This window comes from Rattus norvegicus, chromosome 8 (assembly GCF_021556685.1).
Source record: "Rattus norvegicus strain SHRSP/BbbUtx chromosome 8, alternate assembly SHRSP_T2T, whole genome shotgun sequence".
Lineage (NCBI taxonomy): Eukaryota > Metazoa > Chordata > Mammalia > Rodentia > Muridae > Rattus > Rattus norvegicus.
In genome coordinates this window covers 56694202-56712632 of record NC_141541.1, presented here as the reverse complement: position 1 = coordinate 56712632, position 18431 = coordinate 56694202, and the positions used below count along the sequence as shown (strand labels likewise).

General features: G+C 49.8%; 1 protein-coding gene across 3 annotated transcripts in view; it reads left to right on the top strand.

Annotated features, from left to right (window-relative positions):
• Zbtb16 (zinc finger and BTB domain containing 16) overlaps window positions 1-11724 on the top strand; it is a 187770-nt gene extending 176046 nt beyond the window's left edge. For 2 of the 3 annotated variants that reach the window (XM_087562577.1, XM_087562578.1), the window contains exons 6-7: window positions 3499-3666; window positions 6138-11724. In XM_087562577.1, the coding sequence (XP_087418703.1) occupies window positions 3499-3666; window positions 6138-6367 (398 nt within the window). In that variant the 3' untranslated portion in view covers window positions 6368-11724. 3 annotated transcript variants of the gene reach the window in all.
• Window positions 11725-18431: the final 6707 nt, after the last annotated feature.

The window sequence follows — 18431 nt, the reverse complement described above, 5'->3', positions numbered from 1 at the left end:
TCCACCCAGGATGCAGCTTACTTTACTCACACCCCTGTCTCAGAGTTCAATTAGCCACATGTCAGTCCAGTTCTACTCAGGGTAAGCCAAACTTCAGATCTCCAGCAAGGACAGACAGAGTTTGGGAGAAACCCTCCCTCGTTCTAGAAATACAGACACGTGTGCCCCTTGTGCACACACATTCAAGCACTCATTGATTTTCACACCAGCCCAGCACGGGCTCTGCACGCCCCCGACACAATGCCTTATTAATATTCCGTTGTTCTTGGCCCATTTGCTGCTGGGGCCGGTGTTTAGCATCAGCAGCTGTGTTTGGTACGTTAGTCCAGCCGTGCTCTTGGCATTGATGGATCCTTGATTCACACGACTCATCGTACAATAAACTCTCAGCTGCACGGAAGGGAGGGGCCGAGGGGAAAGGATCTGAGGAGCCCAGGGACTGGGGTGGGGAAGGAGGACAGTGAGGTTGACCAGAGCTGAGGAAGCCACACAGTAATGACAAACCGGGGGAAAAGGAGGGTCACAGGTGCCCTGGGCAGGCCAGAGGGGCTCTAATTAGTCTCGTTTGTCCTGCACTTAATGTCAAGCTCATTAACGTGCCTACAGAGTTAATCAACATACCACAGATTGGATTTTGACTTTTGTCGCCAGCTCTATGTACATTATGGCCAGCCTGACAGACTTAACTCTCAGGGAGAGGGCTGTAGGTCTGGGAGCCACTGAGCTGTAAAACCTGGGTGGGGTGAGAATGGGTGTGTGTCATGGTGACTTGTCATTTTTGCTTTTATTATTTTTTTTCTTCATCCTCTGAATGCTTTTTACTCTTTCCCTGGGCAGACTCCAGAGAGTTCATTTAACATGTGATCCACTTCGTAATTAAATTCATAAAAATCTGATCAAACAAACCCCTCGGTTGTTTGTTAAACTCTTAGGGCCCCCCTCTGGAAGCAAGAAGCACACACAGGCAGCCAGCCCTTCCTCACTGCCACCCCCTCTTCCCAGAGGGGGGGCTGGGTGACTGCCGATGTACGTTTTAATTACCGGCTTCAGCTGAAGTCTCACGTGGCCCTTGCTTTATTTATTTATTTATATCTTAATGAGGATACTGAATCTTTGATTAAAGTCGTAATCGTTGCCGATTCAGGAAGGAGGGGGAGCTGGATGTCAGACCAGACGGTTCCACTGTTCCACGTGTACAGACAGAGAGAAAGAGAGAGAGAGACAGACAGACAGACAGGGAGGGAGGGAGGGAAGGAGAGAGGAAGAGAGGGAGACCAGGCAGGCAGACAGAGACAGAGACAGACAGCCAGGCAGAGAGAGAGAGACAGACAGACAGGCAGGCAGGCAGGCAGGCAGGCAGACAGAGAACAGAGAGCAAACAGAGAGACAGAGAGTCTCATGCACAGGCTACCCCTCACTATGGTAGTCCTACAGTCTGTTAGTACCCGTGTCAGTGAGGGCTAGCCTCTTGACTTTGATGGGGATGGGGACGGGTACTTGGTATAGCTCTAGTAGTGAGAGAGACAAGGGTTAGTTTGGCCAGGCCTCTGAGCTGAGACATTGCCCCTTAGATGGGGAAGACTGGCAAGGGATGGTACCTCCTTATGAGCTTCTATCATGGAGCCCCACCCACCCGTGTCCCTGTGCTTTCTGTACATCTTTCACCCCATGAGAGACTGTGTCAGTGAACAGATTCCAACAACCACTCCTCACAGAGCCTCAGAAAAAAACCTTCTGAGCCATCAGAGGAGGTGAGAATTGATGTGGGTGTGGTGGGGGGGGGCTGCATTCAGGAAAGAGGGACTTTTGGTTAGTGGCCCACAGAGGGGAGACAGCAGAGAGAGTAAAATATCATTTTAAAGAGGAAGTGAAGGCACGGGCATGCGAGTCTATAAGGAGAAGGACAATTTATGCCCAGGCACGAGCACAGTTTGACATGGGGATAATGAAAAAACGTAGGTCATTGTGGATGACTTAAGCCTTCAGCAGCTGAAGAGAATGTATGAAATGCAGGGGACATTACACGGTTGGCAGCCCCGCACATCTGCAGAGGGACAAGTGAAATACAGTGGGCCATTCTTTACCATAAACTGTGGTTGCTGGAGATGCAGCCCAGAGAAATTGTAATTACAGTGACAGAGGAATCAGCGGTATTTAAATATTCATGAACAGAGTCTGGGGTGATCAATCTATCTTTATTGTCTGAGCCTTCTCTCCTGTAATAAATAAGTAGTTCCACACCTCACCTTTCATTCCCCGAGCTCGACACCTCCGTTACAGAACCGCAAGGTGGTTAACCCCACTCCTACCCCCTCAGCCCACAGGGATCGAAGAGTGGAGTGTCCCAGGAAGAGAACGGTTAGCCAATGGACATGAGGCTAGACCAAGAAAGGCCTGTTCTTCCCAGCCCAATCCCCAGAATTCTCCAAGAGTTGGTTTTGAGCCATTCCTGGGCAAGCACTGATGACCGGCATAAGGGTGGGAAAGTCTCCATTCTGACCCTGGAGGTGTTTCTTGTGGCCCTGTCAGTCAGTACAATACAGTGGTGTCATTTAGCCCTGTGGTATGTGCCCAGTGTTGAGACTCTTAAGACCAGACCAGAGCAGAAGTCCCAACCTAGCTACTTCTAGCTGGGTGATCTTGGGACAGTGGTTAAGTATCTCTAAGCAACTCATTTGTAAGATAAGCATATCTTTCATCAGATAGTTTCTGTGGCCATGTGACACGGTCTCCATGATGTTCTCAGATAGCAATAAGAATACGGCAATGTGGACCATATAAATGACCCATTTTTTTTTTTTTGGTTCTTTTTTTCGGAGCTGGGGACCGAACCCCCATTTTTTTAAATTGTGCTTCTGTGAATGAGAGACCAAAAGTGTTTGTTATTCTTTGAGGATAGTGAAGGAAATGTGGCTTAGTTGCCTGGGGAACTAAAAGGGAAGCATCCACAGGAGGATGATGGAGAAGCAGGGCTTTGAGGGATCCTTCGAGTTCACCAGAGAAAGAAGTGAAGAGGAAGCAGAAGAAATGCACTTAACTGGGAGAATAGGAGGGAGATGATAGTGGATAACATTGGAGGAACAAAGAGAAGTTCTCCAAGCTGGAGGGATTTTTTTTTTTTTTTTTTTTTTTTTTGAGGGTGGAGAAGCTAGGCTAGAGTGGTCCTTGGCTCGGAACCAAAGAAAAGGAGGAAGAGTTGTATTGTCAGGCAGGGTCTTAAAGCCCCCAACTCTGCCCCACACTCATAGGGGCCTGCTTCCTAAGGGCTGTTGCTCTTTGCTGGGCCAAACAGCCTTTTTTTTCCTGGGACTGGCCATTACCCGTGGATGACTGTGGGGCCGCAGTAAGTCTGCATGAACACAGGGACTGGCTATTTGTGCTGTGGACATCCATCAGATGGTGCACATGGGCAAACGCAGGACACTGAATGCACCCTGCCGTCCCCTGAAACAGAGGCGGGAGGAAGAAAAGGTCTGATCCTGCCCATCGTTCTCACAGGTGACCACCCATATGAGTGTGAGTTCTGTGGCAGCTGCTTCCGGGATGAGAGCACACTCAAGAGCCACAAGCGCATCCACACAGGGGAGAAGCCCTATGAGTGTAATGGCTGTGGCAAGAAGTTCAGCCTCAAGCACCAGCTGGAGACGCACTACAGGGTTCACACAGGTACTCGAGGGCCGGGCTGGCTCTGGGACCTGGGTGGCGACTGGGAGCAGGTGGTTGTTTGGAGAAGCCCGAGCAACCATGGTTCAAGGCTCAACCAGAGAGAAGGGTCTATTAAGAGATAATGGGGAAGGGGGCGCGAAGAGATGGCTCAGTGGTTAAGAGCATTGACTGCTCTTCCAGAGGTCTTGAGTTCAATTCCCAGCACCTACATGGTGGCTCACAGCCATCTGTAATGGGATCTGATGCCCTCTTCTGGTGTGTGTGAAGACAGTGTATTCATATAAGTAAAATAGATAAACGAGAGAGAGAGAGAGAGAGAGAGACAGAGAGAGAGAGAATGAATGAATGAATGAATGAATATGAATATGAATATGAATATGGGGACTGGAGAGATGGCTCGGTGGTTTAAGAGTGCTTCCTGTTTGGACCACAGTTTGGTTCCCAGCACCCACATTGGATGGCCCATCATCATCTGTAACTACAGCTCCAGGAGATCTGATGACCTCTCCTGGCTTCAGAGGTCACCACATTCATGCCCCCATGTACACAAATAAAAATAATTTTTATTTTATATTTTTGATTTTTCAAGGCAGGATCTGTGTAGCCCTTGGCTGTCCTGGAACTCTCTCTGTAAACCAGGCTGACCTCGAACTCACAGAGATCCACTTGCCTCTGCCTCCACATACTGGGATTAAAGGTGTGTACCACCACCATCCAACTTAAAAATATATTTTTAAGAGATAATAAGGTGGTCTGAGTACCATAACCTTCCTCTGAAGGCCAAGGCAGACATTACTAATCAATTATGGCAGATAATAGTAATCAATCGCAATAGTGTCTCAGGGGCCCAGTCAGCCAGTCCTCTAAGCAGTCATACTATAAACCATCCAGGAGTGTCAGGCAATATGATGCTTATTTTAAGTCCTAAATTAGAGTGAAGTTGGCCAGAGGGCATAGCTAAGTTATAAGGGTCAGGAAATTGTGACATTAATTTTGGTGTTCTGACGTGAAAGGAGCCAGTGTAAGGTTCCACCATGAGAGTGCTTCCACATTCCTTTTCACGTAGTAGAAAAAGCGTGAGTCTCTGTCTTCACTGGGGTCTGAGGACAGACAGGAGGACAGGGTTCGGAGTTAGAGATAGAAGAACCCTAAGACTGGCCTCTGCTTAATCGGAAAGCCTATTTATTCTCCGTTTTTTAAGTTCAGTTGCTTAAAATGGGCCCCGGTGGGAGTATTGACCGGATGGCAGTGGAGCCTTGTGTCTTTGGAGAGCTGGTTGTTAAATACCCACCCCCTGTAGTCTGCTAGCTACGGGGAAGGTAGCATTTTCCGTGAGGCTGAGAGTGAAATAGAGCAGAGGAAGATGGTGCCCTCTCTGATCAGTAGGGACAGCACCCAGTCCACACAAGGGTGTGGTGACCTCAGCTGGCTTAGGAGACAGAGTAAGCTGGGGAGGGGCAGGCAACCAGCAGATGTAGAAGGTAGAGCTGTTAAAGAGTTCAGTCTCCTTGCCTCAGCTCTGTTTTTCTTGCGTCTGGCTTAAAGCCACGGGAGAGGACAGGGTGCTCATTGCTGACACATGAGTGGCCCAAGGGATATCCCAGAGTGCCGGGGTTTCCTCAGTCCCTTGTTGTGGGATGTGACCTAGTGGGCAGATCATTAAGTGTATCGGCAGTGTCTATTGTAAATAGCCGGTCGATAGTTAGATCACTTTGGCTGTTCATTACTGCATTATTTGCTGGGGCCTCAGCACGGAGGAGTATCGATAGCTAGATAGCTGACCAGTTAATTACTGTATTGAAACAAGGTTCCCTTACATCTCTGCTCAGCTCCAGGGGACTCTAGTGGAAGGGAGGTCTAGATAGCTGACTAGGGTGACTAGGGTGTCACTATCGTGCACTCTTAGGTTCTCTGTTCTGCCCCTCCACACAGTCCTGGACAGGAGGCAAAGCCCAGGAGAGGTCCTTAGAGCATTAGTGGGTAGACGGCCCTAGATAAGGTGTGTTTGGAGGATTGATTTGAATTTCCCTACCTCTCCTCCTTTCTGACTGTAGCTCTGAAAGACTCTATCCATTCTCCTGTTCCCTCTGGGTGGGCTTTGTTATGAAGAAGGGCTTCAGGGACTTGCTATCCCTTCCCACAGCACACACTTTTCCTTAGTGAGATGGGAAGACACCCCACCTTAAGACAGCAAGACAAGGGGTCAGAGCTTCATGGGCAGTCTTCCCATTACTAGTCACCTGCCTGTTTACAGTAGTCACAAAATAAAGTAGGGGTGAGGTGCCCCAATTACCAGACCACTACGCCTGTGTGGCTAGCGGCTACCCTGTTGGATGGCCCAGCCGTTGGTCTTGGGAAGTTCTGTTAGAGACTGCAGGGCTACAAAGGTGGACATTCTCCAACAAGCTCAAGGATGGCCCAAGGTACTTCTGGTCTTCACATTCCTCTGTCGTATCTTGTCTCTTTCACAGGTGAGAAGCCCTTTGAGTGCAAACTCTGCCACCAGCGCTCCCGAGACTACTCGGCCATGATCAAGCACCTGAGAACACACAATGGTGCCTCACCCTACCAATGCACCATCTGCACGGAATACTGCCCCAGCCTCTCCTCCATGCAGAAGCACATGAAGGGCCACAAGCCGGAGGAGATCCCGCCTGACTGGAGGATAGAGAAGACATACCTCTACCTGTGTTATGTGTGAATGGGGGACACACCCCTCCCCCCAACATATGGTAGAGCCATGGCAGGAGCCAGCAAAGGCAAGCTAGAGCGAGACAAAGTGGAAAGACTGTGGAGAAAAGGAATAACAGAAAAGAAAAGGGGAAATAGAAAAGAGAAAAGGGGGGGGAGTAAACTTGGTTGTTATTTGGCCTTGGATTATTTCCTGGGGCTCCAGGTGACCTGACTGTCAAACCACTGGCCCTTCCTGGGGTCTCTGCCCTCCTTGGTTCTCTTGGGTGGGTGGGGTGGGTTTCACTCATTCACACAGTGGCATATTTTTCTCCTCTCCACAACCTAGAACTTCCCTTTCTGTTCAGAAATGGAAACCAGGAAGCAGATGTGAGCGTCTCTGGTCAGAACTATGGCCTCTGCCCTTATGCCTCCTTTCCCTTTCTCTGAAGAGGATGGGAGGGGAACAGAGAGGGGAAGCAGAGATGGTAGAGGGGTCCCCGGCTGATACTCAGAGTGGCACCTCTGGCATAATGGGGATAGTGTGGGAAGGGAAAGGCTTTCTACTCTGCACAGCTACAGCGGTGCCCCTCACAGTCTCTGAGAGTCCCCTGGCTCTCCTCACCCTTCAGCTTCTTGTACCTGCTTTTGATGTCTGATCTCTGGTCACAAGGGGCTTACACCCTCTGTGGATCTGGACTGTATCTTCCTTAGGTCCCTCCTAGGGAAAGCTGTGTCAGATTCCAAAACCCCTTCCTTCCTTCCTTCCTTCCTTCCTTCCTTCCTTCCTTCCTTCCTTCCTTCCTCCCTCCCTTCCTTCCTTCCTTCCTTTCTTCCTTCCTTTCCTCCCTCAGCTTTCAGAGAACACAGAAAAAAATAAAGCAGGCGTTGTACCCCAGCCAAACTCCCTCACGAGCAAGATTCCTGCTGAGCTGCTCTCTGCTTGCAAATGGAAACAAAATCAAACAAAAACCAACTTAAATATATTCCATCCCACCCTCCAAACAAGTGCACATCCCTGCAACCCCAGCTTAGCCCCTAGGGAAAGGAATCCCATCATCCTATGGAAAGGTCCCATTGCCCCAGAGAAGGAGCGGATGCCCTGCCTGAACGGAGTGGGAGGACTGACCACTGGGAGGACATTGCTCTTCCTGAGGATCCTCTAAGCACAAGGAGAACCCTAGCTCTGGAGATTAGCACCAAAATTCCTGGCTCAGGGTGGAAGTGGTGGGGCTGCCCCCAGGGAGCTGGAGGGGAGGAGCTGATGACGCTTTGGCCCCCTTGTTATGTTCGCTTTTAGCACATTGTACTTGAATTACCTCAGTTTCATTTTTTGTGACCTCATGAGCTTTTGAATCTTCTATCTCCTCCTCCCCCCACCCTTGGATAGTGGGGAATATTTGGAGGAACAGGAAGGGTGTGATTTTCTGTTGTGGCGTAAGTTAATAGTTGGCTTTGAACTTGACCTGGTAGAGGCCCTCTGGGTCTTCTGGCTGGAAACTGTAGGGAAAAGTGGACCACTCAGGATCTGAATGGAGGCCAGGAGGGCTGAGAAGGTGGTGGGAGTGGAGAGGAGGATGATTGGGTTCTCACCGTGTTTCCCTGTAGTGTCACTAGTCCGTCGTGCACCACCCAGGGCTCAGATCGTCAGTGAGCACCCAGCATTAGTTCAGCCTGAAACACTCTGGAGAAAGGTCCCACTGGTCTTAGAATTATCTGGGCCGTTTAGGTTCCAGACGGCCTGTACAACCACGTGGTCTCCTCCTGCTGTTAACCCTGCCAGAATTGGTTACGTTTTCATGGCTGGTTGTGTGCATGAGGGGCAGACGAGCCAGGTTTTGTTGTACTGGGTGGGGTAATGTTTTCCTAAAAGCTACCTCTTCTTTTTGTCCAGTCTTTGGTTCCTTCTGCAGTTCTGTCTCCTCTGCCTCCTCCAGCCTCCCCGCCCTGAATTTTTGGAAAGCACATTTGCAATCATCCCCTTTGCTTTGGGATGGGACTCCCCCTCCCCGCTTCATTTCGTGCTTTACGTTAGGACACCTTTGTTTTTTTCCCTTTCCTTGTCTTCTTTCTCTGAGAGAGTAGTGGCTGTGTTTTGACCTTAGGTTTTAAAAAGTGGTTTAGGAAAGCTCTTGGCAGGGGCAAAGGGCTGGCAGAAAATGACGGAAAGTCTGAGGAATGGGCTCTGCGGTAGCCACGCCCTATTCCTCAGCCACGCCCCCATCCCGCCCATTTTCCCCCTACAATTTCATCCTTCGTTTTTATCTGAAGGCCTTAAAAAAAAAAAGAAAGGAAGAAAGAAAGAAAGAAAGAAAGAAAGAAAGAAAGAAGGAACAAAACCACGTGTTGGGAGGATTTGGGTTGGGGGCGCTTGACTGGTGCAGACCGGACTATTTTGGAACAGTAGAGATGACTTTTAGTGCATTAGGAAGTAAAAAAAAAAAAAAAACAAAAAAAACAAACAAACAAAAAAAAAAACAACAAAACAACTTTAAGCTTGAAATATGTGACCAGAACAGCTGTCGTGCTTATAATGTGAAGAGAGAATCTTCCAGAGGAGAGTGGTCTTTAAAAGTCATTAGGCACTGTGGCTTCTTCCCCTGACCAGGCGGATAAAGTGTGAACAGCTCACCTTCAGGGATCTGTAAATCCCAGAGAACAGTATTTTTAACAGTAAGGTGTCCATTCAGGATGGGTGACAAGAGGAAAACCATTCAACTACTCCATAGAACTGGCTGGTCCCTTGCTCCCCAGCCCTTCCCACTCAGCCTGTGCCCCAACCCCTGCCCGATCATAAACGCTTGAGAGGGCTGAGCTGACCTTTGCAAACTGTAATATTTTTGTAGTATCTGCTAGTTCTATAGGACTTTGCTCTTTCCTTTTGTAATGTGAATGGTGGGAGGAGATTTAAAAAGAAAAAAAGTAAAAAAAAAATAATAATAAGTTCACGGCCATCAACAGCAAAGTCTGTGTGCGTGTGCACTTGTGTGTATGTGTGTTTTATGTCGTGTGTGTGTGTGTGTGTGTGTGTGTGTGTGTGTGTGTGTGTGTCTGGAGGTGAAGTCAGGAGTTACTGTCTGTGCTGCTGTCTCAATGTTGGTTGGTACTCAGCCTGCCCTGTCTGCCCCTAAGGGCTCTGGGATCCTAGTGGAGGCAGGGACAGCTTAGAAGGGACCTTCCTTCTGTTTCCCTTGGAGCCAAAACACCTCCCCAGCCCCTGTGTTCCACCATGCCTTTCCCCCAGCTTCCCATTCAGAAAAAGGAAATAGTTTTGAAGTTGACAGGGCCTTCTCTGCTGGGCTTGATGGCCTCTGGGCAGGTAGGAAGTTGTCGGGAGCCTTCAGGAGCCTGGAGCTGAGGAGGCTAGAAGGGTGGAGGCACTTTCTTTCCCAGGGTAGCTTAAACCATATTTGTGCCACTCCTCTTTGAGACTTCTGGATGGTCACCTCTGCCTTTGGCTGTGTTGTTAACAGAACCCGGGAACCCCCGACTTGCTGCTGCCTTATCTAGTTCAGTGACCTTCTGCCCACCTAGCAAATCCAAGCTGCTCACCGGTCCCTCCCCCTACCCAGCTTCTACGAATGAATCCCTCCATGCTTCTGAGCACACTGACTGCCCCCCACCCCTCGGTGCTTCTCCCCTGCTCGCTCCTTTGCTCATTTAAAGCATTAAAATCCTATTTGTACATAGGATAGACAAATATATATATATATATATTATATATATAGAAAGAGATATAGCAAGAGAGATATAAGATAGAGAAATGTCATTGCTGCTTGGTTGCTTTACATGGAGAAGAGGAAGGCAGATCTGGGGTACGAGGGGTGGGTTGGAAGACTGGGGGAACCCAGTGATTCAGTACAATCCAGGGATGCCACGCGGGCTTATTTAAATCTTTGTGCCTGAACAGTTTTTCCATGTTGAGGGAAAAAAAAAAAACTGCTTCTGAGTTTTACGAGTGTATGGTATGCTGCCAGGTACAGTGGGTGCAGCTGGGATGGGAGGACCAGGGTCCCTTAGAGGAGAGAACAGGAAGCACTTTCAGTCCGGGGCTGTGGTGGGGGAAGTGGAGCGGGTGGACTTTTGGCCGGTCCCCTAGCCAGCCAGACTAGGGTGGATGCCGGCGACACCCACGTGAGAACTGGGGTTCTGTTGGTTTATTTTTCCCTTCTGCTCGCTCTCTCACACCCCCCCCCCCCAATCCAGCCTTGTCCTCTCCTGGAACTTCTGACCTGGCTACTGTGGCTGCACTTAACCCAGAGGTTCCCAGAGGAGGACAAACAGCAGAACTAACGGGTGGAGGAGGATGGATGAAAGAGAGATGCCCAAGAAGAAGGGTTCCGGACAAACAGAATAGATGGGGTCAGGGGAAAGAGTGAGGAGAAGGGAGGAAAAACCCCAGCAAGCCTGCCTGCCAGCAGCTCTGAGTCCTCGGCTCCTGGGTGGCCCACTTTGCAGACAGGGTCCCTCCTCCCCGAGTGTATCATAGTACTTGTTCACATAGTGTCATGCATGAATCCTCGTAAGGTGAAGAACCGTCATGATGCACCATGCCATCGCCCTATATATAAAGATAAAAATTATATATATATATATATATGTATATGTATGTAAGTTATAGCACTGAGGGCCCTCTGGCCCTGCTGGACCAAGCAAAACTAAGCCTTTTGGTTTGGGTGTCATGTTTCTTTTTTTTTTTTTTTTGCTTGTCTGATGTGCGAGCACAGGTGCCAGTCCAATTGCTTCGTATCACGGAATAGTGTTTTAAATTCATCAATGTTCTAGTTAATGTCTACCTCAGCACCTCCTCTTAGCCTAATTCTAGGAGGTTGCCCAATTTTGTTTCTTCAATTTTATTGGTTCTTTTGGTTGTTGTACAAATCACTCTTCCCACCCTTGACTCCTCCCTCTTTCACCTCTCTCTTGTCTCTCCCCTCACCCTCTCCTTTCCTCACATCCGGCCTCCTTCCAGTTAGCCCCATCCCCCTCCCCCCCTTTGCCTTCACTTTCCTCTAGTCCAGATTGCTTTCTGTCCACTTGGAAGTGTGCTCCCCACCCCGTTGCCGCTTACCCACACCTGCCTTCGTTCTGTGTAGATTGACGCGTTTCTTTGTAACTTCAGTGTTTCTGACAAGACTTTAAAAAAAAAAAAAAGGAAAAAAAAATGAATTTACTGCTGCAGGTTTTTTTCTCCATGTGTCACTAAGTGAAGTTTGTGCCTTCTATAGCAAAGAGAATATTTTTTACATCCTACTAACAGTAGATTTTTTTGTAGTGAACATTTTTTGTATTTTTATTTATAAGTCTCATAAGAAAAATAGCGATGTTCAGTTGTATACCTTGAATCTGCAGTTAGAAGAGAATAAAGTTAATTCAGTTGTCTCTGGCTCCAAGTGTCCTTTTTAAAAATGTGCCTCGATCCCTTTCTTTTCTGCCTTTGGGGGGAACACACTGGAGGAACTGGGATTTCTGCCTAGAGCTGAAGGAAAAGTTAACGTGTTAACATTAAGCCCTGATTATTGATTGATGATTGATTGATTGATTGATTGCATTCCTATGATTTGGTGTGCCGGTGTGTGCACATGTGCACAGGTACATACACAGACATCTGCTGTGGGGCACACACAGCAGTCAAAGTACAACTTCTCGAAGTCCGTTCTCTCCTTCCACCGTGTGGGTTCTGGGGATCATACACCCATCCTCTCCAGCACCTTCCTTTGCCACTGGGCCATCTCAGCCCCACATTCAGCCATTTTGCATGACACTTCAATGCCACATTTACAAGTCACAGACCTAAGGATTGAACTCTGGTCATTAGGCCTGGCAGCAAGGGTCTTGGCCCACTGAACCATTTTACTAGGTCCCATTCTTGCCTTTAAAATGTTTCGTTACATTTTATTCATCGTGTGTGTATGTGTGTGTGTGTGTGTGTGTGTGTGTGTGTGTGTGCGCACTCGCACACCCCCATCTGCGCATGCACTTGTGCCAAGCACACGTGTAGAGGTCAGAAGACAACTCTAAAAGATTGAAGAGTTATTCTGTGTATAAGTGGTTTTTCTGCACACTTGTATGTGCACCCTGTGTATGCCTGCTGCCTGCCCTCTGAGGTGAAAAGAGGTCTTCAGATGCCTTGGACCCGGGGTTAGAAATGACTCTGAGCCATCAGGCAGCTGCAGGGAATCAAGCCTGGGTCCTCAGCAAGAGCAACAAGTGCTCTTAACCACTGAGCCATCTCCCCATCCCAGAATACAACTCTTGGGGGTCAGTTCTCTCTGTTGACAGAGTCCTGGGAATTGAACTCTGGCCATTAGTCTTGGCAGTAGGTATCATATCTCACTGAGCCATCTCGTCGACCCAACAGCCTTGCTTTTGGGGGCTTGGGCTGAGAAGCAGTGCTAAATATATGAATGCTGTTCGACCTTAGAATGATGTTCTAAGTGACATTTTCATTGAGTAAAACTCTTGCACGAGTGACAGTTTCTGCACTGGGAATTCGGGAGGCAGCACTTGCTGGGCTGTCCTGTGTTTCAAAGTGAGTGGTGACCACTCAGTATCATGCAGGGAGTACTCAGTGATCTAACCACGTCCAGATCAGATGCCAAAGGGGCTGCTCTCCCTAGGTGTGAGGTATGATCTCCTGTCGTCTTCACTGTGAAGCAAGCTTCCTCGCTGTCTCTACACAAAGCTTCCACTAGAAGGTCCTTGGCTCTGTGGCAGGCATGACCTGTTGAAAAGCTGGAGGGTTTGCTCAGTGGTCTAACACCTGCCTGACCTAGCCTGGGGCTCCATCGGGTCCCCTGCTGCAGGTGAGAGTGCCACCTGGCTCATCTTCAGCTCTGTGTCCAGTTCTGCTCACATCCTGTATGCATCTGCCTTTCTTCTCCAGCACCATCCACCTTCCCACTGAGACCCAGATGGAGCTCAACGCATCGTCACCACAGTGGCTCACACTTTAAAACTGAGCCCAGTCTGAGTCCCTGAACTTCCACTGTGTGTGTGTGTGTGTGTGTGTGTGTGTGTGTGTGTGTGTGTGTGTGTGTTTTCCTTCCAGTTTTTATTCTCCTAGGCCCTGGGTCTGCTGGCTGTCAGGCTGTTGAGCTGAGAGACACTGAAGTCACACTAACCCTAACACCCTCCCAGGAGAAGGCATCTTCAGAGCCCTCCATCCTCTGTCCTCCTCTGATCCTTCTTTCCCTTCTCTCTCCCCTCGTCTCCCACCCAGGTTTGCCTCTCTTTCTCACTCCTCCATTTTTCCCCCATTACTCACTCCCATTTCTACATTTCTTTCTCCATGTACCTCAGTCCCACGTCATGTTTCCTGCTTCTGAAACAACAGTCCTAAGCCAAAGATGTATATGTTTTGATTGGGACTGCTCCCCTCAACCCTTGCTCCTCTTGGCCAAACCCAATCCCTCCCCTCTGCACCCTGCCCTTCCCCCTCTGCACCCCACCCCTCCCTCGGGCCTCAGCTTTCTCTTGACAGATGGGAGGGCAGTGGGCACTCCCTCTTTAAAACAACATTTAATCGCCGTTTTCTGTTCTTGGACATCAAAGCTGGGGCTTAGGCACTGCACTGAGGTCCTGGCGGCGCGGGCTCTTGGGGAGAGGAGGTGAGTGAATAGGGGCTGGCTGAATGGGCTTTGTGTGACCGCCGGGGTCTGCCTGCTTTACATGCTCTTTGACCCAGATATGATCTCATGGAGAGAAAGGGGCCCGGCCAGGCCAGCCTGAGAACGCTCCTGCGAGGCCTGCCGCAGCAGCCCCTCCTCCTCCTCTGGGCAGCGGGCCGCAGCTGCCCTCTGCCCCAGCCCTCAGCATGGGCAACTGCCTCCAGGGCAGGCCCCGCCAGGGGTGGGGGTGGGGCGGGGCACGAGGCTGAGGTCAGAAGAGGGGACAGGCAGCTGGAGAGATACAGCCCCAGGTTGGGCAGATAGAGATCACCCCACTTGTGTTTACCGGCTTGGTTGGCTGGGAGCCTCCTTCACACGTTTACAGGACACCCGTGAGGTTCCTTCCTGTCCAGTGCTCTCTGTCACTACTACCTAGGTTCTGGTGCACCCTTGATGGCTCTCTTTTTAGTGGCTTTGGATGTTCCCCAGGGAGCAGAGCCCAAGCCCGGAGTTAACAGAAGCCCAAAGAAGATCCCCAAGAGTGTAGATGGTGAGACAAAGAAGAAGGAATTAAGGACTTCTCCATGTCACCAGCACCACCACTCCCTCCACCCATAGCCACAATGCCTCCCATTCCGGCTGCTAGCAGAGTCCCTCTGGCCCCAGCATCAATCCATCCTCCCTCCCCTCTTCCATCAGGTACTTTACCTGCAGTGAATGTATCCCCCACCCCCAGCCCCCTTACAAACAACCTATCAGGTTTCAGAAGAGTTTCTGGTGGTTCTTCATTGCTCCTAGGATAGGGTCCAAGCTCCCCAATGAGACCTCAATGGCAGTCCCTGCTGGACACCCCAACCTGTCTTTTTGATCCACCCCTACCTTGCTCTTGTCAATTTGACCACCAGGGTGGTTTTAGGAACCCAGCGTCCTGTGCTCTGCAGCCTGTGTTACTCTGTTTCACCAGCTGAACAGGGCACAAAGCGAGCTTCCCGGTCCTCTCAGCTCCCCCACCACCTTTCCCAGGAATTGGGTGCCGGGCTATGCAGACCCTCCAACCCAGCATTTGTCATGATTACCGCCATCTAAGCTCTCCGTTGTCCCCATCCCCAGACACCAAGCTCTTTGAGGTTAGGAACCATGTGTTCTACATCTCCGTGTTCCTAGAACCTAGCATTGCACTTGGCCGGTGCCCAATAAATCTTTGCCGACTATGTGGAAGGGGAATAAGGGAAGAAGAGAGGCAATAGCTCTCTGAAGCTGAGGGTGTAGTTGCCAAGGGCGAGGGAAATGAGCTAAGTAGGAAGAAGCCCCACTAGATGTCCACCTCGACATCTCCCCATGGCACTGAGAACTGATGTTCATGCTGGAGGTGGGGGAGCTCAGGGTGGGCTCCTCTCTCCCTACTCCTGTGCCCGTATTTGTTCCTAAGGTCACTCTAAAGGAAGAAGGCGTAGCAGGCTCAGGAGAGATGTGTTTTATAGCTGGGGGCTGCCTGGCTTTGGACCTGTCTAGGGAGAGAGGTTTCAATGCAGACCAGAGATCTTTGCCCCATCGGGAGGGCCCCGCTCTCTCTGTGCTCCCAGACCCAGAGCTACAGATCTCCAACCACTCCTCACCCAGAGTGCTGGTCCGGCCGACTGCCCTAGGCTGCTTTCTTTGCACCCCAGGGGTGCCTGAGTGAAAGTGAACTCTCTCATTTAAACCTGACTCCGAAGCCCTGCGGCCCCCTGCAGAGCTAATCACCCTGTAGTTCCAAACTGATTGCTGTACACTAGGCTTAACCCCTCCTTTATTTATTTACCGACTGTATTAATAGCAAAGCTGAAGCGCTTTCAGCGGCTCCTCACTGTACCCCTCTGGCGGTTCCCTGTTGCCCGGCTTCCCTAAGCCTGACATTGAGCCCCCAAACTTACCACCTTAACTGAATTCTCTGGGCCAGACAGTAGTGAAAGACCATGGTTTTTGTCCACACCCTACTCCTGACAAGCTGGACTCCTGTCTGACTCTTGGGCAGTGAGAGAGACAACAGTCGAGCTCACCAGTTGGAGGGGTGAGGGGGTGAGTGGGGCAGGGGGTGGGACACCTTTCATCTACAGGACGTGTAATAAATCTGTTTCCTTCAGCATCATAGCTCTGTGAAGACGTACTAGCATTGGCTTCCCTTTACAGTAGACAGAGTAAACAGAGGCTGGGACACAGACACATACACACACACACACACACACACACACACACAGACACACATAGACACAGACACACACACACACAGACACACATAGACACAGACACACACAGACACAGACACACATAGACACAGACACACACACACACATAGACAAAGACACACACACACACACAGACACACATAGACACAGACACCTACATACACATACACAGACACACAGACACAGACACAGACACAGACACACAGACACACACAGACAGACACACAGACACACACAGACACACACACAGACACACACACAGACACACACACACACAGACACACAGACAGACAGACAGACAGACAGACACACACACACACACAAGGTTCCTGTTAGGGGCAGAGCTTCCTTTCCATCTTCACTCAGGGTTGAAGGGTTGACAGTTTTTAATTCTGTCACCTGTTCACACAGCACCCACCCCTTGTCACCAGGAAGGAATTCCTCCATGTATTGAGTCAAAACCCACAATCCCTGTTTGCTGCCACACTCACGTATTGGCCAGAATTTGCTGGAAACCAGGGAACATTCCAGGGTGGGCCTGGGTCAGGCCTCATTACCCTGGTGACTCACCCACCTGAGGAAGTCCTTGCAAGGACAGTCAGCTACAGTATCTGTGACAAGGTACCTTGCCTCTTTCCGTTCTGTGGTTCAGGAGGCCCAGAGCTGCCACAGACACCGACAGTTTCTCTGGTTCCCTCGAGTCCTTGAGGCAGTGCTGGGTTCTAGCCATGAGATTCAGTGGTATTCTGAAGACCAGAAGGGCCTCAAAAGGACCTCTGGAATCAAGCGTCCAGCCTCTACTTTGATTCAGACCAGTTCGGTGGCTGTCACATTGCGTACCTCTGAGGAAAAGGGACAGTTGGGATTTAGCAAGAAGAACCTGGGATCCGTAGTCAAAAGGATGCTGTATTTTGGGCCAGCTCTACAATGCTCTGTATGGCTTTATTCTGTATTAAGACTCTCCAAGCTGGGGGCTGGAGATGGCTCAGCGGTTAAGAGCACTGTCTGCTCTTCCAGAGGTCCTGAGTTCAATTCCCAGCAACCACATGGTGGCTCACAACCATCTGTCATGGGATCCGATGCCCTCTTCTGGTGTGTCTGAAAACAACTACAATGTACTCATATATAAAGTAAAGAAATCTTAAAAAAGTATTAAATTATTTAAAAAAAAAAAAAAAGACTCTCCAAGCTCCCCCTCTTCAACAATTTTTAACCCATCTACCCTCAGGCATTTGTTATGGCAACAGGAGTAAGACCTTTAGATCAGCTTTCTAAAGACACCTGTGACAATATAAGCTATAAGGGGATGGGGCAGGCACGGGATGACCTGGAAGGGTAGTTGGAGGCCCGGATGTCTCTTCCTAAACCAGAAGCCTCTTTGAGTGGCCTGAAATGACCAGCGTGCCTATCTGGAAGCATAAGTCGGACTCTGTCTCCACCTAGTGGACAGTGCTTGAAGGTGCAGCCACTGCTCAGGCATCTGGAAAGCGGGGTATTTATTGTCTTGGTTGAGTGAGGATGAGCTAAGCAGGCATATCAGAGACTATGATTCACACGCATAACTTGCTAAGGGGAGGTCAAAAGGGTCTTTCCGGAAGTCCTCCTGAGCCACCATATCTTCACTCTTCCCTTTTTCTCCCGTTGCACTCTTGGTGATCCCAATTCTCTCAACCCTCAAACACTAGTTCATACTTAACCCTCACCTCACCCGGAGGGATGACCAGACTCAGATGGACCTCAGACCCTCAAAGCTTCTCTACCAAGAAAGACCCAGGCACCAATGGAGCTGAGCACCACCCCCAGGCTGGCTAATAGGACAGGACAGGAGACTGTGTATGGGGACCATGGGGCAACCTATGTCCCTGTGTTCCAGAAGCTTCAGAAAACCTAGAAATGGAGTGATGTGGCTGCTTCCTGGTTGTAGGTCTGTCCCTCCAGGAGGATCGGAAGCCTAGCCCTGCATGGCCCCTCCTTCCCTTGCCCATCTCCAGCTGGATTGATTGGCCTCAGTTCTCCAGACTGTGGCTCTCCCTCACTTGGATACCCGAGTCCTCAGCCCATGGGCCATCGCGTCTCTTTCCTCTTGCCCGTTGGTACTCTCTGGCCACCTCAGACATTTACAATTGAATGGGTTAAAAGATGCCTCTCAACACATTTCTAGCTATGACTCTGGTTAGCTCTACATAATCTCAGAGAAAATCACTGGCTCTGTATCACCTGTTAGTCCTCACCCCACCCCCACTCTTTTAAAGCCGCATTT